General features: G+C 41.5%; 1 protein-coding gene across 4 annotated transcripts in view; it reads right to left on the reverse strand.

Annotated features, from left to right (window-relative positions):
* Positions 1–105: 105 nt before the first annotated feature.
* Positions 106–25,964, reverse strand: part of rasa3 (RAS p21 protein activator 3) — a 59,226-nt gene continuing 33,367 nt past the window's right edge. The window contains exons 7-24 of one of the 4 annotated variants that reach the window (XM_082163794.1): positions 25,016–25,088; positions 22,801–22,874; positions 19,399–19,503; positions 18,489–18,645; positions 18,146–18,294; positions 17,357–17,471; positions 16,607–16,681; positions 15,581–15,704; positions 12,890–12,996; positions 12,713–12,790; positions 11,661–11,738; positions 10,970–11,043; positions 8,764–8,870; positions 6,697–6,779; positions 5,901–6,109; positions 5,536–5,639; positions 4,684–4,867; positions 106–1,736 (exon numbers count right to left, since the gene is read on the reverse strand). In XM_082163794.1, the coding sequence (XP_082019920.1) occupies positions 1,661–1,736; positions 4,684–4,867; positions 5,536–5,639; positions 5,901–6,109; positions 6,697–6,779; positions 8,764–8,870; positions 10,970–11,043; positions 11,661–11,738; positions 12,713–12,790; positions 12,890–12,996; positions 15,581–15,704; positions 16,607–16,681; positions 17,357–17,471; positions 18,146–18,294; positions 18,489–18,645; positions 19,399–19,503; positions 22,801–22,874; positions 25,016–25,088 (1,972 nt within the window). In that variant the 3' untranslated portion in view covers positions 106–1,660. Of the gene's footprint in view, positions 1,737–4,683; positions 4,868–5,535; positions 5,640–5,900; positions 6,110–6,696; positions 6,780–8,751; positions 8,871–10,969; positions 11,044–11,660; positions 11,739–12,712; positions 12,791–12,889; positions 12,997–15,580; positions 15,705–16,606; positions 16,682–17,356; positions 17,472–18,145; positions 18,295–18,467; positions 18,646–19,398; positions 19,504–22,800; positions 22,875–25,015; positions 25,089–25,964 lie in introns of all 4 variants that reach the window. The other 3 variants (XM_082163793.1, XM_082163792.1, XM_082163791.1) reach the window with 3 other exon arrangements.

Genomic DNA, 25,964 nt, shown 5'->3' on the forward strand with positions numbered 1-25,964 from the left:
CTTAAGTTAATAACTCATAAGTCATTCCTCATCTCAGTGATGCTTCCATGTTTAGTGTCTTCGAGAAGCGAACAGCATGTGAGAATAAAGACTCGGACACGGATCTCTTTGCTATTGCCTTCATTTGGAATAAAGAATCGTGTGTCTCGTTCACTCAGTTGGTCTGTACACACACACGTGTCACATGATCACACGTCATACAAAACACACGGCTGTCCCTTCTGAAGGATCAAAGGTCCTTCATCCATTACTCAGATCAAGAATTGCTCATAAGTGACATTATTGCATACTTCATACTCTGTGCGTTTGGGTTATTTTGAGGGGGTTTTTTTTCTTCACAAAAGCATTATTCTGTGATATAAAAATAAATAGCAATTCCTTTGGGGGCTGAAATGCAGGATTACTGAAACATGCATGACTGAAGGACGTACAGAGACTCAATAACTTGAGTGTGAACAAAAATACAACGTCTGCGGACACAGAAGAAGATAAGCTTGAATCTCCAGCGCATATTTCACCCCTAAATCATAAGAAAATAAAGCATCAGTATTTGTCAAATTACTTGGAAAAATATTTGGCATTAGAATAATGTGAATTTGAAGGGTTAATGTCTTCAAAATAGTCAGAATGCCGAAAAAATGGCTTTGAGTTTCGTTACTAATTATGTAAATATTAAAATATGTGTATACATATATAAATAAATATAAAAATGTAAATATATATATATTTACACACACACATTTACATTTTGTTCATTTAGCAGACACTTTTATCTAAAGTGACAAATGAGGAATACAAGCTATTCATCTTCAGTAAATATATAATGTATATGTCTATATATTTATATTAATATATATTCTTTTGATTTAAGGGTGAAATATGACGAGGTTTTTATGAAATGCATCAAAATAATCACATCCATATCAAACGTCTCAATAAATTGTGACTGTGAGTTATTATTCATTATTAATCAATAAAACACACTCATGCGTGCTCGCTTCAGTCACACACACACACACACACACACACACACACAGTGAATTTAAAACACGTTCCTACAGGACGTGACACACAACAGGAAGTATAAAAACACAAATATCCAGCAGAGACGTTCATGTGATGCTGAACACACACAACTGGACCCACAAACCGTGAGGAACTCGTTTAGTGTCACATGCTGGGATGAGGACGTCTGGCATGCTCCAACACACACGACACGTTTCCCACAATGCAGCACTTCAGCTGCTAGGCGAAAGGGTGAGTCAACACTGGACACGTCTGAACGGAGGGCAAGTGCAGGCAGAAACAGAGCAGAATATTTCTCATCATGTTACACCAGTTAAAAACACAGTTAGAGTTCATCAGAACATCTGAAAACCCTGTGAACGCAAAGAATTGTGGTCCTGAAGACTTCAACTGGAATACTCCGTTATAAAAACATCCACAACTAGAGGACGTCTCATCGCCTTCTAGCTTAAAAACATCATAAAATGTTAAAACGCGCGCGTGAGGCGAAGCTACATCGTCCACTGTCACGCGCGACGTATGTTCAGAGGAAGCTGTCGTTCGGTTATCGTATAAAAACACCAGAGTTTCAGCTTTCGTCTGTGGCCGCCGTCCTGTCAATCACAACTGTTGCCATGGAGACAGTGGGGCGTGGTCAGATGGAGTAGGTGGAGCTTTCTGACTGCTGACGGATGTAGCACTGGAAGCTCTGATCACCGATTGGATGTTCCCTGTAAACACAAACGTGATACATTGTAACGGAAAAGTGAAGTCGAAATGTCTAACTACCAACTTGTGCACACCAATAAAGTTGATCAATGTGATTGTAACTATTTCATCGCACAGCTCTTTATATAAAGTTGGATGAATATTCTATCCAACTTTATCCGCGTACATACAGTAAATTAATGTAAAGCGTTGTATACAATAGAGGTTATGCGTGTGACGTCACCGCTGAGGTTACACACACTGAGTGGCAAAAACACTGAGTGGCAGAGACACTGAGTGGCAGGAACACTGAGTGGCAGAGACACTGCGTGCCAGGGACACTGAGTGGCAGGGACACTGAGTGGCAGAGACACTGAGTGGCAGGGACACTGAGTGGCAGGGACACTGAGTGGCAGGGACACTGAGCGGCAGGGACACTGAGCGGCAGGGACACTGAGCGGCAGGGACACTGAGCGGCAGGAACACTGAGCGGCAGGAACACTGAGCGGCAGGAACACTGAGCGGCAGGGACACTGAGCGGCAGGGACACTGAGCGGCAGGGACACTGAGCGGCAGGGACACTGAGCGGCAGGGACACTGAGCGGCAGGGACACTGAGCGGCAGAGACACTGAGCGGCAGAGACACTGAGCGGCAGAGACACTGAGCGGCAGAGACACTGAGCGGCAGGGACACTGAGCGGCAGGGACACTGAGCGGCAGGGACACTGAGCGGCAGAGACACTGAGCGGCAGGGACACTGAGCGGCAGGGACACTGAGCGGCAGAGACACTGAGCGGCAGGAACACTGAGCGGCAGGGACACTGAGCGGCAGAGACACTGAGCGGCAGGGACACTGAGCGGCAGAGACACTGAGCGGCAGAGACACTGAGCGGCAGGGACACTGAGCGGCAGGGACACTGAGCGGCAGGGACACTGAGCGGCAGGGACACTGAGCGGCAGGGACACTGAGCGGCAGGGACACTGAGCGGCAGAGACACTGAGCGGCAGGGACACTGAGCGGCAGAGACACTGAGCGGCAGAGACACTGAGCGGCAGGGACACTGAGCGGCAGGGACACTGAGCGGCAGGGACACTGAGCGGCAGGGACACTGAGCGGCAGGGACACTGAGCGGCAGAGACACTGAGCGGCAGAGACACTGAGCGGCAGAGACACTGAGCGGTGAGCGGCAGGAACACTGAGTGGCAGGAACACTGAGTGGCAGGAACACTGAGTGGCAGGAACACTGAGTGGCAGAGACACTGAGTGGCAGGAACACTGAGTGGCAGGAACACTGAGTGGCAGGAACACTGAGTGGCAGGAACACTGAGTGGCAGGAACACTGAGCGGCAGGGACACTGAGCGGCAGGGACACTGAGCGGCAGGGACACTGAGCGGCAGGGACACTGAGCGGCAGGGACACTGAGCGGCAGGAACACTGAGCGGCAGGGACACTGAGCGGCAGGGACACTGAGCGGCAGGGACACTGAGCGGCAGGGACACTGAGCGGCAGGGACACTGAGCGGCAGGGACACTGAGCGGCAGAGACACTGAGCGGCAGAGACACTGAGCGGCAGAGACACTGAGCGGCAGGGACACTGAGCGGCAGGGACACTGAGCGGCAGGGACACTGAGCGGCAGAGACACTGAGCGGCAGGGACACTGAGCGGCAGGGACACTGAGCGGCAGAGACACTGAGCGGCAGGAACACTGAGCGGCAGGGACACTGAGCGGCAGAGACACTGAGCGGCAGGGACACTGAGCGGCAGAGACACTGAGCGGCAGGGACACTGAGCGGCAGGGACACTGAGCGGCAGGGACACTGAGCGGCAGGGACACTGAGCGGCAGGGACACTGAGCGGCAGAGACACTGAGCGGCAGGGACACTGAGCGGCAGAGACACTGAGCGGCAGAGACACTGAGCGGCAGGGACACTGAGCGGCAGGGACACTGAGCGGCAGGGACACTGAGCGGCAGGGACACTGAGCGGCAGGGACACTGAGCGGCAGGGACACTGAGCGGCAGAGACACTGAGCGGCAGAGACACTGAGCGGCAGAGACACTGAGCGGTGAGCGGCAGGAACACTGAGTGGCAGGAACACTGAGTGGCAGAGACACTGAGTGGCAGGAACACTGAGTGGCAGGAACACTGAGTGGCAGGAACACTGAGTGGCAGGAACACTGAGTGGCAGGAACACTGAGTGGCAGGAACACTGAGTGGCAGGAACACTGAGTGGCAGAGTTGAAAGCTTGAAATCTGAGGTATATTTTCACAGACTGCTGAAAGCTACAGAACAGAGAAGCAAATGAATCGCTGTAATTCACAGAAACAACTGGATCCAGGCAGAGAACGGTGGATTTGCAGTTATCATTGTGTGTAAATATGCTGAATTTAGGTGTAAAATCATACCCTATATATTGTATAGTTATATATTGTATTGACAACTCATCAATTAAATACTTACCATCGTATATTCTGCATAATTGGATGTTTTTAAATAAACACTGACAAAAAACTACACAAGTTTTAGGGCTGGACAATATGATGATATATATTACACTGATATGAGTGACCACATGGATTTAAACCTTCCTATATTGTATTTACATAAAGCGTTCACAAGCAAATGTGCTTTATGTATTTCCCCGGTGTTGAAATCAGGCTCATATAAGTTTCAGGAAACACGATTCCTGGTGGCATGTCAATATCCACGGATCACTGGATCTTTGGTGAGTTGTAAGGAACACTACATCGAGTCCAATCTTTAGTTTAAACTGATAATCGTTTTACTGGCGTTTTCACAGTTTCTCCAATAAATCCAGTCACTCAGCAGCTCTTCTGCCACTCAGTGCGACTGAGGGAGTGAAAGTGACGACTATAAGGCATATAAAGATATTATAAATGTCAACATGATGATTTTCCTGTAAAGCTGCTTTGAAACGAGGTGTATTGAGAAAAGCGTGACACTTACTGGCTTCCATACTTGGTTTTCCTGAACTTGTCTCGCTTGTACTGCGTGTGCTGCTGCTCCAGTGTCTGTACGGCTGAGATGACGAGTCTCAGGGTTTTATACGTCTCCTTCGGGTCGTCGATCACAAACGTGGAGTATTCCTCCTGCTCAGGCCCGTCGTACACCGACTTACTGCCACACGCCTCTGGGTGGAGAGAAGAGTCGAGGCACAGTCAGCAAGTGTTTATCAAAGTGCTGTACACACACATATCTATGGAAGCTTGTTTCCGCCACAGAGTGAAAAATAAAAAAGGTAATTGCGACTTTTTAATCTCACAATTCTGACTTTTTATCTCAGAATTGCGTGATATAAAGTCACAATTGTGTTATTAAGTCGAAATTGCGTGATATAAAGTCAGAATTATGAGAAATAAACTCGCAATTGTGAGAAATATACTTGAAATTACGTTTATATCTCGTGATTCTGACTTTATTTCACGCAATTACTCTTTCTCTCTCTCTCTCTATCACTCACTCTCTCTCTCACTCACTCACTCTCTCTCTCTCTCTCACTCTCTCTCTCTCTCACTCACTCACTCTCTCTCTCTCTCACTCTCTCTATCACTCACTCTCTCTCTCACTCACTCACTCTCTCTCTCTATCACTCTCTCTCTCTCTCTCTCTCTCTATCACTCACTCTCTCTCACTCTCTATCACTCACTCACTCACTCACTCACTCACTCACTCACTCACTCACTCACTCACTCACTCACTCACTCACTCACTCACTCACTCACTCACTCTCTCACTCTCTCACACTCACTCACTCACTCACTCACTCTCTCTCCCACTCTCACTCTCTCTCTCACTCACCCTGCATCTTCACCAGTTTGGACATGTATGTGCTGTAGAGTGAGTAGATCCTCTCGGTCTCTCGGTCTCCATCCACGTCCAGCTGGATGTTAGCGGGAAGACCCCTGAGCGACACAACACACACATGATGACATCACAAACCATGCATCAAGATATGGACTCAAACTGAAGTCTACAGACGCAAAGAGTAGTTGCACATGTATAGTTTATGATAATACTGAAGGAGCTTATGTATGTGTATAGTGATAGGCGTCGTATTCCTATAAGTAGACGTGGATCAGCTGAGAGTCAGCTGATGCAAGCTTGACTAACGTGACCTGCCAGAACTGACGCTACGCTTGAGTATTATTATTATGATGACTCACCCCGTGCAGGGCGTACACCCGGGCGCCGCGTCCGAGGACAGCTTACAGCAGAGCCAGTGTCCGTTGAGGAAGGCCGACGGGTGGAACGTGCTCAGGCGCTTGCGGTTACACTGACTGACTTTGGTCAAGATGTCGATCCAGTCACGAGCCTCAACGCAGTTATTAGCCTGGATGTAGAGCGCCCTCTCTGGCTGGATGACCTGGAACATCTGCAGGGACAACAAGATATACAGTCAGACCAAAAATTATTCAACATTTCTCACATTATCACAGTTTATTCGCTATAGTTTAGAAAATGGTAATAAAGAACTCAGAGTTATGAACTCAGTTGATATTTGACTGGTTTTGTCCGTCCTTCTGTTAGACTGTCTCACACATGAATTATGTTGAATATCTGTCAGCTGTTAAATTTAACTACACAATTAGATAATACCAGTTTAGCTCAGCCAATCACCAAGCAATGCTTCATTGTGTTCTGTCTGTGTGTAAAAAGAGCATTAGCAATTAAAGACAAAACACTTCAGCAAAACATGATCAGCTCAAAGTGTCCCAATCATTTCTGCTCCCAGTGTCACTGGTAGTCTCTGTATGAAGAATTATTGGGTGTAATATGTCACAGTTTACTTTATTTTGCTCTCCTCACTTACAGAAATGAACTATAGTGTCCTGATCACACTAGTGAAACTATATCACACATGATATCTGGTGTCTGAGTAATGTTGGGTTTGACTGTCTGTAGAAACACAGATGCTGCATAAACACGTATCAGATCTGACTGTGAAATAGTTCCTCTTACGTTCTTCATTTTGAAGGACTCTTCCTCGAGTCTCTCCACAGCCAGGATGTTTTCTATCGGGATGCTGCAGAGAGCGCCCTCTCCTGGACACAACACACACACACACACGCATCAGCACTGAAGATCACACACACTCATCAATGAACAACACACACCGGACTGGATTGGATGGAAGTATAAGCGGAGTACAGACAGGAACATCTTTGAATTATTAGTGTGTGTCTGTGTTTTCTGCAGGTCTTCAGTGTTTGTCTGGTGTCAAACATTTTAAAAATAAATAAAGATTGAAATTTAAGACCTACATGACGCATTATCCAAGTTAGATAGATAGTTACCTCGGCATCATTAGAGTATCTATCTATCTATCTATCTATCTATCTATCTATCTATCTAGGATTATCTGTGAGAGAGAGAGAGAGAGAGAGAGAGAGAGAGAGAGGGGGAGAGGTAGATCTTTTTTTATAGAAAATTGTACTTTTGCATATTATACTCTAAAAACACAATTATTGTTGATTTTAGTTGATCATAGTTGATCATAACTAGAGAGGAAATGATGAGATGATTAAAGTGACCAGAATTATCACGGTTATCACAGAATCCTGTTCAAAAAGTACTAATACTACAGAATTAAGTCAATTCAACAAGTTTTATGTCGAAAAACAGCAAATAACAAATTGATCAGCATCAATATGCACTTGTTGTTTACATAAACATTAAAATACCATTAAAAATGATGGCCAGATTTTAAAAGAGTGTCTTGCAACATGTTATTTACTAACATGTACAAGTTCAAATCAAGTTTTGACAAAAAAGGTTTTATACAAAGATAAACCTCATATTTCAGCCTTTAAATTATTTTTTCTATTTTCAAAAAAGATAAATTACTGACATTTACACATTAGCTTATATTTATTAGTAGTGTTTGGGTGCACCCCCATCCTTCATGTTGACTGAGCTTTCAATGTTGTTATGGAAAGGGGTGATTGGCTGGTTCCTGTCACATGACCTGCGGTGCGTTTGCGGCATTCTGAAAAGTTTAGATTTTTTTCATCTCGTTGCGTCTGGTAAAAAAATGTGCGCGTCGCTTCAATTATTTGAACAAACTTGAGCGCGCAAAAGAGGCGATATGTGAACGGCCTCTGGCGAGCTAGCTCAAGCTACGAGCTACTGGAGCACGCGAGCGACGTGTCGGAGACCCCTGCTCTAGGGCTCCGCTTCGTAGGCTACAACTCAATACTTTTTTACAACTTTGTAATAACTTTCTGCGGCCAGCGTTTCTGGAAACACTTTTTTAGACCTGACTAAATGAAATTTAAGACCTAGGATGAAAATCTGGCTGTTTTTAAGACTTTTTAAGGCCTTGAAACCCTGTGAAAACTGTTCATATTTTTGTGCAAAACTGTGATGCATTTTATTTTTCAGGATTCTTTGATAAATAGAAAGTTCAACAGAACAGCATTTATTTGAAATAAAATCTTTTGCAACATTATAAATGTCACTTTTGATCGATTTAATGCATCCTTGATGAATAGAAGTATAATTCGTTTTTTTAAATCTTACCCCAAACTTTTGAACAGTAGTACATATTTTTAGCAAGACATTATTAATATTCAAAACGTACATAAACATAATCTTTTGTAACATTATAAATGCCTTTACTGTCATTTCTGATCAATTTTAAGTGTCCATGATGAATAAAAGTTTTGATTTCTTTAAAAAAAAAGTCTGACTCCAAACTTTTGAACTTTGTGATTCATGACAACATAAATTCATAATGACTGATGCATCGAAAATCTGTAATATTTGCCATTATTTCTGTCATCCGATGAGCAACTTTCTCAAAATGCATCATTATGAAAAAGAAATATTCAGGAATTGATTATTTATAGTTTTCTTTTAATAATGCATGCATCACATCATGAATCAGTGTAATGTTTCTCTATATGGACCGTCACTGAGATGTTCATGATGATGTCCTGAGGACACACACACACACACACACAGATGATCCTCCACAGACGCCTCACACACCTGTAGTGAGAGTTCAGGACAAACCTTTTGCGTTACCTTTGGTTTTATGGTAGGTGAACTCGTGGTTGGTGAGGCGGAACCATCTCTTCTTGAAGTTCTTCAGACCGAAGCGGTTTCGCCCTTGAGCTCGTTTGATCATGAACCTGGAAGATCAGAACACAAACTCAAACTCCCTCCGGTCTCAATCACACACTAACATTCACATTCACAGCCGACGGGGAACGTGTGTGTGTGTGTGTGTGTGTGTGTGTGTGTGTGTGTGTGTGTGTGAGTGAACGCCACCTCAAGGTTATGATCAGACGCTCTTCGATCATATGAAACGTATATCAAATCATATCGTTATGAAACGATCGCTCAAAGTTATCTGGTCTTTAATCATGTTCTCAAAACGTTAGCACAAAACATTATATATACGAATATATAAATTTCAGTAAATGTTGTGTAAAATAAGTGAATATTTAATATCTGCATTCTCATTACTTTAAAGAAATATCACAGATGGGATCCTTTTAATATTTCAATAGATGGAAATTTAGAATAAATGATGAGCAAATGGAGCACAGCTCCTGCACACACACACACACACACACACACACACACACACTCACACACACACACACACACACACACTCTTTTGCATAGATAAACTAATAAAAAGTTTAGTCACATGTTCTCTGAAGGTGCACCATCTGATCGGTCTCATTCTTTGTCTGGGTTTGCATTGATCACCAATCTGTCATCAATCTGTCATCTGCTCTCTAAACATCAGGAGTGTGTGTGTGTCACTCAAGGCCTCAATACACTCGAATTAACCGGTGTGACGTCATTGCGAAAAAAATCAGGCCAAAACGAAGTTCACTTGGGGAGTTTGAAACATCTTTCTGGAGAAGTTCGCTTTAACCGCTAAACTCCTCTGAGCTCCCATTGGCCAGTGTGCTGATGATGTAATAGGTGGGTGTGGCCCTGAGGCTCCGCCTTCTTCGAGGTGTAAATCTTCTCCGGTTCATTTCTTTCCGATCTCCTGTTTTCTGTCATTTTTGTTGTGTGCTATTTTTTGTTGAGAGGAAAGCACAGCGTATATTCGTCTAAATATTAGCGGCGTCGGGATGTTCGCTAACAGTGCTTCACTTCTCAGGTGTTTCGGACTTCTTTTTAAGCAGCCTTGAATCGGGTTTGTGCTCACTAACAGGGAAGGGAGAGTTGGGTTGGGAACCGTTCACATTTTAACCTGAAATCCGGTGCCGGGACCCAACGGTACTTTAGGCATGTTTACCTCAATAACTGTAAAGAAACTGTAAGTCATTTGTAGAAGAGTTATTGACATTATGCCAGAGCTGCCTTGGTCACAGTCTGCCATTGTTTGTGATACTTGAATATTAATATTATATTTTAGTAATATAAAAAAAAAAAATTCCATGAAATGTTTTGTTTTCCACAAATTCTATCAAATGAAGACATAAAACATTAATTTAATTGATCTTTTATATGAAATTAAACTTTTTTTGTCAAACAACCCTCGGCACAACTGAGCTTTATACTGTTAAAATCACAACATAGAAGAAAAAGTGTGATTATTTCCAATTTTTTTTTTTTTTTTATAATTTATTATTATTAGTGTTAGTATTATTATTAAATTGAGATATCTAAATCCGACTGTACAACAGTGATATATTATCACGTTAAACCGAACTCTTATTTTGACGGGTTGCCGTGGAGACCTCTGGGTCTCCGTGTGTGTATGATATAACGAGAGTTTTTCTTCAATGAAACTGTAAATTACTGATGAACTTCAGTGACTCTCAGAGCGGCTCATATAGTGAGACTGAAGAGGCACGTGTGTGTGTGTGTGTGTGTGTGTGTGTGTGTGTGTGTGTGTGTGTGTGTGTGTGTGTGTGTGTGTGTGTGTGAGGTAAATTAAACTGCGCGTCTGTGCCAGAATGTGAATACGAGTTCGGTACCCAACCCTAAGGGAGAGTCCAGCGGGAACATCACGACTAGCACAGAGCTTTGGATAATCTAGTTCAGCCTCAGATACTGGGGAGGTCAATCACGAGGTCAAAGGTCACAATGGCATCTAACACAGGTGATCTTACCTGCCAGAGCCCTTGGCTTCAAACCTCTTAATAACGAGTTTAACGCTCCTGCGTCCAGCAGAGAAACACAAACACACACACACTTATAAAGCATCTGTGTCATGTGACGGCTGTACGGGCCGCGTGATTGGACCGTGAGCGTCTCTCACCCTTCCTTCAGCATGATGGGCGTCTCGATGCTCTTCTGATCCCACCGAGCCGAGGACGATATCAGATCCAGGAACTGCGACAGAGAGGAAGCGTGTGTGAGTGTGTGTGTGTGTAGAACTTCAGAACACACTCACAGAGATACAGGATTTACAGTCAAACCAACATGTATTCAGACATCTTCAACATTTCTCACATTATCACAGTTTATTCGCTATAGTTTAGAAAATGGTAATAAAGAACTCAGAGTTATGAACTCAGCTGATATTTGACTGGTTTTGTCCGTCCTTCTGTTAGACTGTCTCACACATGAATTATGTTGAATATCTGTCAGCTGTTAAATTTAACTACACAATTAGATAATACCAGTTTAGCTCAACCAATCACCAAGCAATGCTTCATTGTGTTCAATCTGTGTGTAAAAAGAGCATTAGCAATTAAAGACAAAACACTTCAGCAAAACATGATCAGCTCAAAGTGTCCCAATCATTTTTGCTCCCAGTGTCACTGGTAGTCTCTGTATGAAGAGTTATTGGGTGTAATACGTCACAGTTTACTTTATTTTGCTCTCCTCACTTACAGAAATGAACTCTAGTGTCCTGATCACACTAGTGAAACTATATCACACATGATATCTGGTGTATGAGTAATATTGGGTTTGAGTGTATGATGTGTAGATCACGAGAGACTCACGTTCTTCACCGCATCAGCGTACTTCTGCTCATTGAAGTAGTCGTAGAATGCAGCCATGTAGGACTCTTTGAAATTGGCCTGTAACAACGAGAAGAGAAGAGCTTCATGTTCTGTAAAGTAAAAACGCTCCATGAATGATGTATAAATAATGTTTCTGTGCTGATGTTTTGAGAACATTATGACAGACCAGATGATGTTGAACGAACCTCCTATTAATGAGAACGTCAGTGTTTATGTCACCATCACTACATTTTAATAAGTTAAAGAGCATAAATGTTTTTTTTTATTGAAATGCTTTCACTGTATATATATGTATTTTTTTGTGTGGAAAACACAAAGCTTGTTATGCTGTGGCATTACTTGTTTTTTATTAAAAATAATAGTATTTTTTTTATTAAAAATGATCTTTACCGAGTTGTTATTTTTTACTAAAACTGTTAAAAAATATATTTTCGTTAATTGAGAAATTAAGCTGAAATTAGATAAAATATAACATTGGATGGAAAACTTAAATAAATAAAAAACAAAAAATGTTAGCCATGAAGAAAAAAAGTTTTAAATATTAAAATGACTAAAAATAAAACAGTATAAAATGTATTCATTAAAGTTAAAAAAAAGTATTAAAAAATAAAATAAAAATAATTAAGCACATCACAAAATTACTAAAACTGAAACTGTAAGAAACATGTATTAATTCAATCTATATAGAAATATTCAAAAACTAACAAAAATGCCAAAAGCACATATTAAATGATTAAAAGTAAAACCGAAAGAAAAGTTTATTTGTTAAATTTATTTAGAAATATTGGAAAAAAAACACAAACTAATGAGAATGCAGAAAGCATATATATATAAATATAAATATAAATAAATAACACAAAATGAGACAGACAGAATCTTAACAGTCCTTTTCACTATTTCACTGTAGTTACAATGTTTTCATGCAATAATGAATAATATATTATATTATATTACATTATATTATAGTAATGTAGCACTGTAGGGTGTGTGAATATGAAGTAACTGTAAATAACTGTTGTGAACACACTTACAGACTTGGACTTGGCCAGGCTTCCCAGAGTTTGGATGGTTTTGGAAATGAGCGTCAGCGTCCGAGATGTGCAGGGATCCTTCACACAGACAACAAGAGACAACAGGGATAAGAATCAAGCATCGGATGAGGATGAAGAGCTCACGGAGTGTGTGTGTGGAGTGTGCTGTACACACACCGGGTGATGAGGTCGCAGGTGGAAGAGGCTCGGGGACAGGATCGCAGGAGCAAAGAAGCGGAGGAAGATGAAACTACTGACGGCCGTGTAGCGAACATCCGGGTCGACTGAGAACACACACACACACACACACACACACACACACACACACACACACACACACACACAGCATCATCATCACGGATCTCACGGCTCCAGATAATAAATAATGTCTTCTGAGAACGTTTGGATAACGTTCCCATTACGTTCTGAAAACTTAATGGGAAAAAATTAAAGACACATTCCATTTTATAATTCTGCAAACATTATATTAATGTTACTTCTGAATGTTCCCTGAACACGTCGTAACATTTTAAAAAATGTTAGATGAATTTCAGAATTATGCACAAGTAACAAAAAATTATGTTTTGAGAACATAATAAAACCAGATAACTGTTAATGAAACGTTCCTGGAAGAACATTTGTTCATACTTCGAGAGAACGCTGTGCGAGTCTAATCCTGTTCTCTGCAGTGTTGAACTGTGACCTGAAGGTGGCGGTATAACACTGGCGGATAAACAGCGGAGAACACCAGAAGTATTCTGGAGAAACAACTAATGCCTGAGGGCCTTTCCAAATACTTGACCACTTGTCTACTTACATGACGCATTTCCTGTATTTGGCTTCAAGTGGGCGTGAAGAAATGTGTGTAGAACGTTCGATCACCCGATGGGACACACTGATAGTGAAGTGTTACCCAAAAATGCACGTGTTTACAGAGCTTTATTTAGATTTTCAATACTTTGCATTTTAAAATAAGCTGGTCAGTGGTCCCTATGTAACCCTATGGTGCTTCTAATTAAGTGATAAAAAGCAGAATACACACAGAATACTCATCTCTGCACCAACTAAAGACACTTTAACAATTTGTTTTACTACCAAATTACATGTAATATGTGTTTTCTCTCTATCTCACGGTTTCGGGGCACGCGATTTCCAGAACCTAATGCATGATGGGATACGCTTAGCCTGATTCTGTAACCTCAGTTACAATTCTGTAACCTCAGAAACTCCTCAGTGAAATCTGACATCTGAGCTCATCAGCCGCTTTAGAGACCATTAAACTACTGTCAAAACCACAAACCAAAGACTTCTGGTGTCGTCTTGCAGCATCTGGAGGACAAGAATGATTTCACTTTTGTTTTCACCGAGCTGTTCATAATACATACTGTAACGTTCAAGTGTTGTAATTAAGCAGGCAGAAGGGACTGTGTTCAAATCTGATGAGATTTAGGGCCCTATCTTGCACTCAGCGCAATTGACTTTGTACACGACGCATGTATCATTCCTATTTCTCACCCGACACACAGCGGACTTTTCCCTCCACAGACGCACGTCGGTAAATTAGGGAATGAACTTGCGCTCCCGGGGGCGGATCAGCGAAAAGAGGAGGAGTGTTCCGGCGCAAACGTTCCCTGGTGCTATTTTGCAGTTTCAGAAAACAATTCCGCCACAGACCAGGAGAGACCTAGTCTAAAGTCAGCGGCGCGTTATTCAGATGCTATTTTAAGGGCGCATGCTTGGCCATAATGTAGCGTGTGCACAACACACACACTTTGCTTCTCTCATCTACACACAGACGCAGCAGTTTTCATTTTTGCAAATCATACATTATTACAAGGAAAAATATTACCACACGAGGGAAATCATTGTGGTGTCCATGAAGATGTGAAAAAATAGGCATAAATCTAGTTTACACATTTACCCAAATTATTATACGCCTGTTTAACCGAAGCTAATTTGGGTGTGTTTCTCCATCCTCAATGTCACTTCTCTGTGTTTTACGGCCCTTACGAGAACGTCGGTCTCCTCGGCTGTGAACCGCTCCTGGCGTGCGTCTGGCAAATCCGCCGTTATAATAGCAAACCGCCATGGAACAAGCGCACCTGCTCTTAAAGGAATGTGAGATGTCACTCTGATTGGTTTATTTCATGTTACGCCCAAACCACACCTTTGAAGCTACTTCAGACCAACACATTTTAGATTTGCGTCGGACGCAAGAGTCATTTATCCCGCCGGTATAATAGCAACAGCGCCCGAGATCCGCCCACAAAGTTACTTGCATTTTGCGTTTGATACTTGCGTTTCAGATCGTTAAAATAGGGCCCATTATCTAAAAACGATATTATGAAGTAAGTGAGTTCCAGAAGTGGACCGAGACTGTAAAACAACAGAGATCTGAATCCACTTCTGTGAACATGAACAGGGACTTTTTCAGTCAAGTCTCATTTGAGTCAAAGAGCATTTGTTCTCCTTTAAAGAGTTTCCCCAGATTAATCCCCAGCTAGAGTTCAGAGTTATCCGGTCTTTAATAATGTTCTCAAACACATTTTTTATTAATCGTTCATGGAACATTTTTCTGAAACGTTTTAGTTGGACGTTCGTGTCAGAGAACACTCAAAAGTAACGTTCCCAAAATGTTTGATTGAATGGAATGATAAAACAGAATGTTTCCTTAACGTTCACGTCACCAAGAACGTTATTAAAATTGTTAAGCATGTTTAATAACCCAGGCTGCGTTTCCCCGAAGTCGATCGTGCTTTTGGGAAATGCAGCCCTGGACATTTTGAGAAATAATGTTTTCATGGCTTAACGTGAACATTAGCAAAGCGCTCCTAGAACGTGTGTGTGTGTGTGTGTGTGTGTGTTCACCTTGAAAGCGTGAGGCCGCAGACTCCCTCAGTGAGAAGAAGATGTCACACATGACCGTCGGGCAGCTCACACCCGAGCTCGTGATGGCGCTGAAGATCCGGTCCACATACTGACGGAGGTTTTCCTGACGAGCCAATAACAATAATCGATTAATAATCACCATTCTCTCTTCAACAATTCTGAAAACTTGGAACAAGTATAAAAGCTTGCATCGTTAAAGTGAAAGGCGATCGTGGGCTTCACTAAATCGCAGTGTTTATTCTTAATAATTCATCAATGCACATTATTATTGTGTTAAATTCCTGTTCCTTGATATGCGTCTTGAATCATTTCCTCTTCCTCTTGCAGCGACATCACTTCTTCATGAAAGTGAATTCTCTGTCTTTTCTCCTCTATTGTGTCGTATATCCGAGCGAAACGCTTCTGGAACAAGAACAGATGTGGGCGGGGCTTGATTGTGTCTGTGGGGAATTGATTGGATGGTTGTGGTTTGCTATTGGCTGATCTCATGTGAGTGACAAGTTATAGCCCCGCCCTCGTCATCAGAGAAGAGAAGAGATGCTGCAAGAGGAACTTATTCTGATTCAAGATTATGAGCAATTTAACACAATAATAATGATGTAAATCATTTAGAATAAACACGGCAATATTCCATAAAAAAAACAAGAATTGTTCATTTTAATTCCATGCTAACTTTATAATTCAAACAATTAGAAAGGAAAGAATCATTTTAGAATCGGATTGTGATATTAGACTTATGTGGTCTGAACACATTAAGAGTTTCCTGTGAGAACGGTGTGTGTTAGCGGCCCCTAAGTTAATAACTAATGATCTTTACAACGGAAGTGAATCAATCAAAACTAACTTTATCTGGACAATAACTTTATTCTAGATCTGCTGTAAAGCCTAAACTATCTCTGTTACTGTAATCTCCTATTATCACTGTAAAGCTGCTGTGAAACTGTTGTTAAAGCGCTGACTTGATGATTCGAGTTTATTCACCAAAGCAAAAGCACACACACTCACCCTGTTCGTGTCCAAGTTCTCCGACTCCTTCAGCTTGACGGGGTCGATCTCACACGGTTTGTGGTCGGCACAGATCTGCACGCAAACAACAGTGAACGAAGCGCTCGTGACGCGCATCAGCTATAGTTAGGGTCGGGTATCGTTTGAATTTTAACGATTCCGAATCCTATTTCGATTCTGCTTATCGATTCCTAATTTCGATTACAATACGGCAAAAAACAAACAAATGAATATATGAAATATATATGATATATATGAATATATAACAAATGAAATATGAAACTTAGATATCATTCATATTTAGTCTTATTTCAAAACATTTAATTGTGGCTGAGTATCATGAACATAAATCAACAGGCTAAAGAACACTTACACAAGGAACGTTTGCCTGTGGGTTAAAAACACCATAGAAAAACAACTATAGCCTAACTAATATACATGTAAATCATTATTAAAGACAATAAACACTCTTCAGGTACAGAAACTGTACTCAAATGTAAAATAACACTGGACTTTATAAATAAAATATACATATATAGTTACAAAAGTTATTCAGTCACGAACGAGTGAATTTTCTCATTGTCTTCTGTAGTTTGATGAGTGTTATTATAGAGACGGCAACAGGAATATTAGGCGTCTGTCACTTTAAGAGGCAAGTGTCTGATTCCTGACCTCAAGTATTCGATTAAGAACTGGAATGGATTTTCGATTCCCAACGCTAGCTATAAAGCAGGAGAGAGTGAGCCTCACCTCATCGATGATGGGTTTGAGCGTGACCCGCAGGTAATGCATCCCCGCCAGCTTCATGGTCTCATCGATGCATTTAGACGTGAGCGAGTTTCCCCGAAATATGGTGTTGGGATCCCTGTGAAGACGAGAGGACGGTGAGGAAGGGGTGGAGACGTGTGTGTGTGTGTGTGTGTGTGTGTGTGTGTGTGTGTGTGTGTGTGTGTGTGAGTGTGTGTGTTAGAGGTCTGCTACCCGACCCCGAAGGGTCCTGAAAAACTCACGGGTTCGGGTTAATGTTTAATGAATAGCCTCGGGTTCGGGTTTGTAACTAAGATAAACTATATAGGCTCTAGCCTACATATATATAGTTTGGTGGCGTATGCTAGCTGTGTTGTGACCGTAAATATGGTCTCATATGGAAATGAGAAGGATAGATGTGTGTCAATAGTTGTGCAACTGCGCAAACTTTGTTTTGAAGTTTAATGTTGGAGTTCCAGAGGAATTAGAGACTGTTTCACCGGTTCAACCACAGCAGAGTTTCGTTATTAGTAAGTCTGTGCTTTATCTCCTTCTTCTCTTGTGTGCTGAGGGGCCTGTGCCGCGGGGAAACAGTGTTTGTACGTGTACTTGTTTAATTACCGTTGCAAGCAATCATAAAGAAGGTATTTACTGTGAGAAACGGACCTCGGGTTCGGACTTTAAATATAACCGTAATGGTCGGGTTAAATGATGTCTTCAGTTTAAAGCCTGTGCAGACCTCAGGTGTGTGTGTGTGTGTGTGTGTGTGTGTGTGTGTGTGTGTGTACTCACTGCGTGCGGTTGATCTCTGCGTGTGCGATGGCACTGAGGAAAGGCACGATCTTGCCGTAATGCAGGAAGAGTCGAACGAGCGGGACGGCAGCCTCTTGTTTCTCTCGACACGCCTCGCCCAGGATATGAGCCGCCGACGCCGACACGGGCTACACATGCAGAACATGTGACAAATCAATGACAAATCAATGAATCGACATGCACCAGTGCTACTTTTTCTAAATGTCATATTAACAAATTAAGAGTCAATAACAGTGCATTCTGGATCTATTGTATATGACACATGTATTGGAAAACAAGACTTGTATGTAGTTAGACACACCTTTGCCGTGACCCCACTGACCTCGACGTGCGCGGACTGCAGGATCAGGTCCCGGAGCGGGTTGTAATGCTCCGTGAGGAACACGTGGTCCTCCGTGTAAACGATGTTGAGCCGTAACGAGCCCAGCTCATCAGCCTTCACAGATTTATGCCCATTATCTCTGGGCTGCAGGAAGTACCTGAGAGAGATCGGAGGATGAGCTCCTGTCCGGAAAACACCAGTGTGTTACAGTGCTGGGCGGTCCACCGGTTCATCCCGAACACCGGCGTTTATTTCTGTTATGATATGAATGTTTAATATCCCGCTATACCAGTGTATGTCGCTTTAACAGCGCTGGTAACAACTCTATCTGAGAGGGTCTTTCACTGTTCACTGTGTGTGACGGTGAAGATGAATGAGGTTAATCTATAATTGATAGCTGTCAAATTATATTACAGTGTTTCCCACACATTGGTTCACAATATCAACAGCCTTTTGGAAAATCTATTAGTGGTTGGCTTTGACATCGCTGAATAAACATGAGCACTGTACGGTTCACCGTCTAAACGCGGCGCCGGTGTTTATATATGAATGTTTCTGAAGTGACTGACGGTCTTTAGAAAAGTTTTGATGTTATTTTCAATAGAATCTCTCTTCATCTTTCCTGATAAAGCAGCGTTTATGAGCCGTAACCGGGGAAAACAGGCTTGCAAACCTGTATTAATACCAGTGTGGGATTTTTCTACAATATTCACTCATGACAGGGCGTTCTAAGTCAGTATTTCCTCTCAATCAGTAGAATATGTGGTTCACACCCAGTCATGCTTGGGGAAAAATACCGTCATATACAATGAAAACGGTATCATTTTGAAAAATACCGTGATATGGATTTTTGGTCCTACCGCCCAGCACTAGCGTCTTACACAGAGAACACGCGTGACGAGGCTCGTACCATGCGTCATGAACACCCGACTGTCCCAGAACCTTCAGCTGAACCCGTACCTCTCCCAGAAACTCGTCTCCGAACTTCAGATTGCTGGCGTTCCACAGATCCACCCTGAGAAGAGCGAGTCAGAGCGTTCGTTAAAGCACAGAGGAAATCTAATTAAATATTAATATCATACAGTCAAACCAAAACTCATTACTCAGACACCAGATATAATTTCTGATATAGTTTCACTAGTGTGATCAGGACACTATAGTTCATTTCTGTAAGTGAGGAGAGCAAAATAAAGTAAACTGTGACGTATTACACCCAGTAACTCTTCATACAGAGACTACCAGTGACACTGGGAGCAGAAATGATTGGGACACTTTGAGCTGATCATGTTTTGCTGAAGTGTTTTGTCTTTAATTGCTAATGCTCTTTTTACACACAGACTGAACACAATGAAGCATTGCTTGGTGATTGGTTGAGCTAAACTGGTATTATCTAATTGTGTAGTTAAATTTAACAGCTGACAGATATTCAACATAATTCATGTGTGAGACAGTCTAACAGAAGGACGGACAAAACCAGTCAAATATCAACTGAGTTCTGTTCATATTTTAGTACCATTTTCTAAACTATAGCGAATAAACTGTGATAATGTGAGAAATGTTGAAGGTGTCTGAATAAATGTTGGTTTGACTGTACTAAAAACGTAATCTTCTGCAGTGTTGTCTGAAAGCAGAATAGACTCTGATTGGCTGTCAATGTTTTTATCCTTCATCAGCTGGAAAAATTAATTCTGAAAGAGATTCCAACGATATCGATATCTGTTATTGTTACTCCTTTAAGGAGTAAAGCAACATACAGTAAAGTAATATTATCACTATAACCCCCCTCACCCCGAAACACCCCTTCCCTCGGGCAGCTTGAACACAGCAGAATAACAGCGTCTGGTTACAAAGGCAAAATATAACAATTATGTCATTACACCTTTTCAAGGCATGTACCCCTGCATACCCAAACACAAGTACTGATGATTAAAGTATCATTATTGCAGTATTTATGCATACATAAAAGACAAACGTTCTGTGAGACAGACTACACTGAGGTCAGCGTCACAAAAAGGTGTAAAGAAAGAGACACATGGAAATTAAGTTAACAACTGAGTAATTCTTACAGATTTTCAAAATATGACAAAATAATAAAAAAAATTAGCAAATAAAATCTGTCCACAGATCCCCTTTAAAAATCCCCTTTTTATCTTTTCTAATTTTAAAAAGAGCATCACATCTTCTGGCCAAACGGTTGCAGAAGGAGCGGTAGGGGATTTCCAACTCAACGAAACTCTCCTGCTGGCCATTAAAGAAGAATAAGCAGTGATGTCTCTCTGGGCTGCGGTTAAGGTAACGCTTGTAGTGTCACTGGGAGGTCCAGAAGGCCTCAGTGTCACGCCTTCACTGACAGGTTTAAAAAACAATGCCCAGTAATTATTTAGAGAGGAGCAAGGTCAAAATGTCCGTGTCAGACTGGCTGGGGAGAACGAGCATCTATCACAGGTGCATCTAACCCGGATATATTCTGGCTAACCATTCCTTGCTCAAGTGAACCCTGTGAAGCTCTTTAACCTGTATGAGCCCTAACCTAACCGAGGATGATGATGATGAGTGGACCTCCCTCCAAACAGCCTCAGACAACTTTATGCCCAGTTCATCTTCCCATTTGGATTTCATTTTATCCAGATTGGTACCCTTTCAAAGACATGAGCTGGGAATATAATATGGAAATCAATCCTTTATTATTAAAATTGAGAGTAAGACTGTCTAAGGGTGAGGTGGGAGCAAAATCAGGGAAGGGTGGAAACTAGTTGCCAAAAGCAAAGTAAAAAAAATGGCTTTGTGTGAGGTCAAACAATCTGCAGAGGTTCTCGAAACTGTTAAATAAACCTTCAGTATATATATATCTTTGATGCATATTAACCCGGAAGTTGCCCACTGTCTAAATGATGACAACGAAACTGATCAAAGATCTTAAGAGTAGAAAGTACGAGAAGCTTTCAAAGGTAGGGAAGGACACACTAAAGCAGGGAGAGAGGAAGAGTGATGTTTCTGGGCAATGAAGCCAAAATAATATTTTCTGAATATTTGATGCCCAGTAATAATGAGTAAAACTTGGGAGTTTAGAAAGTTTTTTAAAACTATATTGTTATCATGTGAACGGGCCTTTATTCCCCGTTGCATCAGCAGCTGGCGTGAGAATGACCATGTGCAGATTACAAAACAACAACTTGAATCACAAAAGAACATCAGATGGAGCAAATCTAGATCACTGTTATTATCAGCAACGAATCCGTTGACGAGACGAGACACATCCAGGCTCGCTCCTGTCAACATGTCCTCATCCGCCAGAGTTAGCTTACAGACACCCAGAGTTATTGGTCTTACATGTAAATTTCAACATCACATCAAAGATCATGATGCACAAAGATGATGAATCAAATTACTTTGAATGTTAAAGTGCCATTTTATGCTATTTTAAAGGTTGCTAATGTTGTTTTTTTGCGTCTCCTACAACAGGTTTACATACATTCATGCTCAAAACACTTTAATTCTCTCATAATCTGCACTGCAGCGTCAGCTCTTTCCTCTCAGTGTCTGAAACGCTTCCATCAAGGATTCAGTCTCTCTAAGCCCCGCCTCTCTGAGAGCTGCTCTGCTGTGATTGGTCAGAAGGCAAACGCTCATTATCATATCTGAATCTCAGCTCTTGATCACAGTCTCTCTAAGCTCCGCCTCTCTGAGAGCTGTTCTGCAGTGATTGGTCAGAAAGAAAACGCTCATTATCATATCTGAATCTCAGCTCTTGATCACAGTCTCTCTAAGCCCCGCCTCTCTGAGAGCTGTTCTGCTGTGATTGGTCAGAAAGAAAACGCTCATTTTAATATCTGAATCTCAGCTCTTGATCACAGTCTCTCTAAGCCCCGCCTCTCTGAGAACTGCTCTGCTGTGATTGGTCAGAAAGCAAACGCTCATTATCATATCTGAATCTCAGCTCTTGATCACAGTGATGCGAACAGTAACGATGGCGTGGGGTTTACCGTATCAATCTCAGAAAACAGCGTCTTCTCGACACGAACAACACGAACCAAACTCTTCCAGTCTCAGATACACTACAGTGTTTGAGGGCGGAGCTAAGAGATGCTGATAAGCCAATCAGGACCACAGGCTGGCATTATGCAAATTAGCTACAAAAGGTTCAGCAGGAAGTGAGACTGAATTACTGACGACTCGTTTCAGTTCAGAATCTTTCTTTTTTTCAGGAGACAAAAACTCCATTGTGGGCTTTTTAATTAGTAACACACTCATTGGCTCAGTGTAAACACAGGCTGCTTCTGAGAATCACACACACACACACACACACACTCACTTGAGCGCCAGCTTGTCCACGTCGTCCTCTTCCACGTCAAAGTGTCGTTTGGTGTAGCTCAGTGGTTTGGTCACCTGTGTGATGAAATAGGACACGTCTGACACACTTGACCAGAATAAACATCTGAAACACAACAAACTAGAGATGCCGATATATGTTCATCTTTAATGTTCTCGTTATCGGCTCATAAGAACATTTGTCCGATATATTAAAGCTGATGAATAGTGTGTTATTTCCTTCAGCTGAGACGCTTCAGATGTGCACTGTTCAACATGATGGTTATGAATCACTTGAAATATGATTTGAATCACTTCAATAAAGGAAAATACAGCGCAAGTCTGTCATATCGGCAACATAACATTATAATGAGAACATCATATTTGTGTGTTTGGGTCGTGGCTTTAATGATGAGACTTTTGTTTTTGTAATCAGGCTCTCAGAAATTATATAAAAATGTGGATTTAGATTTATCGGCGGATATATGGAGATTATCGGCTTTCAAATATAAAGAATTATCGGTTATCGGTATCAGCCAAAATGTTCATAGTGGTGCATCTCTACAACAAACCACTTCACTTAATCAGGTAAGACACGGATAAATCACATGACTTTGAAAGGCGGGTCAGGAGGACACATACATTTTTTTTTTTAAACATGCCTCAAAGACACATTTCCTTTCTGATCATGAGCGGATAATGTGTGTTTAATGATATTGGATTATATTTCACACTGAGCCGAGGGCTGTGACTGGATGAGAGTGTGTGTGTGTGTGTGTGTGTGTGTGTACGACGACGATGATGATGATGAAGACGTGTCTGTGAGTGTGTGTGTGTGTGTGTGTGTGTCTGTGAGTGGATGAGAGTGTGTGTGCGTGGACGATGATGATGATGAAGACGTGTGAGTGTGCGTGTGTGCGAGTGAGTGAGTGATTAAGTGAGTGAGTGAGTGAGTGTGTGTGTGTGTGTGTGTTTGTGTGTGTGTGTGTGTGTGTGTGTGTGTGTGTGTACGACGATGATGATGATGAAGACGTGTGTGGGAAAGGCTGCGAGGGCTGTGAGATAAATGGAGCGGATTGTGTGTCTCACAATCAATCACACTCTTGTCTCGTCGTCCTCTGGGGTGAGTTCATGTGAGTGTGTGTGTGTGAGAGTGTGAGAGTGTGTGTGTGAGAGTGTGTGTGAGGACAGAGAGAAAACAGCTGTCACGTCTGATAACACGAGCGGCTGTCGCATGAACGCTAAACTCTCACAAGCGGCACTGAAGAACTGAGGATCACCAGAGAAAGATGATTTAGATCTGCAGAGTGTGTGTGTGTGTGTGTGTGTGTGTGTGTGTGTGTGTGTGTGTGTGTGTGTGTGTGTGTGTGTGTGTGTGTGAGAGAGAGGGTGTGTGTGTGTGTGTGTGTGTGTGTGTGTGTGTGTGTGTGTGTGTGTGTGTGTGTGAGGGTGTGTGTGTGTGTGTGTGTGTGTGTGAGGGTGTGTGTGTGTGTGTGTGTGTGTGTGTGTGTGTGTGTGTGTGAGGGTGTGTGTGACGTGTTAAGGTGAGAAACCACAATCAACAGGAGTACAAACACCTGAAATTATCATTTATATCACCATATTAAACCTTCCATCTGAACCAGAACGTAAACACTGAAGTCTCTCATCTCAAGACTTTCACAAGCAATTTGCTTTTACTGAAATTAATAAATGGAGGTTCTTTATGTGCAATCAGTCAAACCAAGAATTACTCAGACACCAGATATCATGTGTGATATTGTTTCACTAGTGTGTGATCAGGACACTATAGTTCATTTCTGTAAGTGAGGAGAGCAAAATAAAGTAAACTGTGACATATTACACCCAGTAACTCTTCATACAGAGACTACCAGTGACACTGGGAGCAGAAATGATTGGGACACTTTGAGCTGATCATGTTTTGCTGAAGTGTGTTTGTCTTTAATTGCTAATGCTCTTTTTACACACAGACTGAACACAATGAAGCATTGCTTGGTGATTGGTTGAGCTAAACTGGTATTATCTAATTGTGTAGTTAAATTTAACAGCTGACAGATATTCAACATAATTCATGTGTGAGACAGTCTAACAGAAGGACGGACAAAACCAGTCAAATATCATCTGAGTTCTGCTCATATTTTATTACCATTTTCTAAACTATAGTGAATAAACTGTGATAATGTGAGAAATGTTGAAGAAATGTTGATTTGAGCTCGTACCTCAAAGAAGAAGACCTCATCAAACTGAGGATTGTTGGTTTTGCGCTTGACTTTCGTCTTCTTGGCCTCTGACCTGTGAGGGGCGAGAAACACATTCATGTTTTGCTTTGACATTGTGTCAGAATGACTGTGATTTGCAGCTATTTTAGGAGCCGTGAGCTGACACCAGTCATTGAATCCCAATTTAATAATCATAAATGTTTCTTGAGCATCAAATCATCATATCATATTTCTTTTTCATAATGATGCATTTTGAGAAAGTTGCTCATCGGTTGACAGAAACAATGGCAAATATTCCAGATTTTTGATGCATCAGTCATTATGAATTCATGTTGTCATGAATCGCACAGTTCAAAAGTTTGAAGTCAAATTTTTTTTGTTGAAAGAAATCAATACTTTTATTCATCATGGATCGAAAGTGACAGTAAATGCATTTATAATGGTACAAAAGATTCTGTTTAAAATAAATACAACATTATATGTATGTTTTGAATATTAATAATGTCTTGGTAAAAATATGTACTACTGTTCAAAAGTTTGGGGTAAGATTTAAAAAAACAAATTATACTTTTATTCATCAAGGACGCATTAAATCGATCAAAAGTGACATTTATAATGTTGCAAAAGATTCTATTTCAAATAAATGCTGTTATTTTGAACTTTCTATTCATCAAAGAATCATGAGAAATAAAATGTATGTCAGTTTCCACAAAAATATAAACTGTTTTCAACACTGATAATAATCATAAATGTTTCAAATCATCATATTAGAGTGATTTGTGAAGGATCATGTGACACTGAAGACTGGAGTAATGATGCTGAACATTCAGCTTTGATCACAGGAATAAATTACACTTTACTATATATTCACATAGAAAACAGCTGATTTACATTATAATAATATTTCACTGTTTTTACTGTATTTTTGATCAAATAAATGCAGCTTTAA

This window comes from Leuciscus leuciscus (genome assembly GCF_965113295.1).
Source record: "Leuciscus leuciscus genome assembly, chromosome: 3".
In the NCBI taxonomy this organism is placed as follows: domain Eukaryota; kingdom Metazoa; phylum Chordata; class Actinopteri; order Cypriniformes; family Leuciscidae; genus Leuciscus; species Leuciscus leuciscus.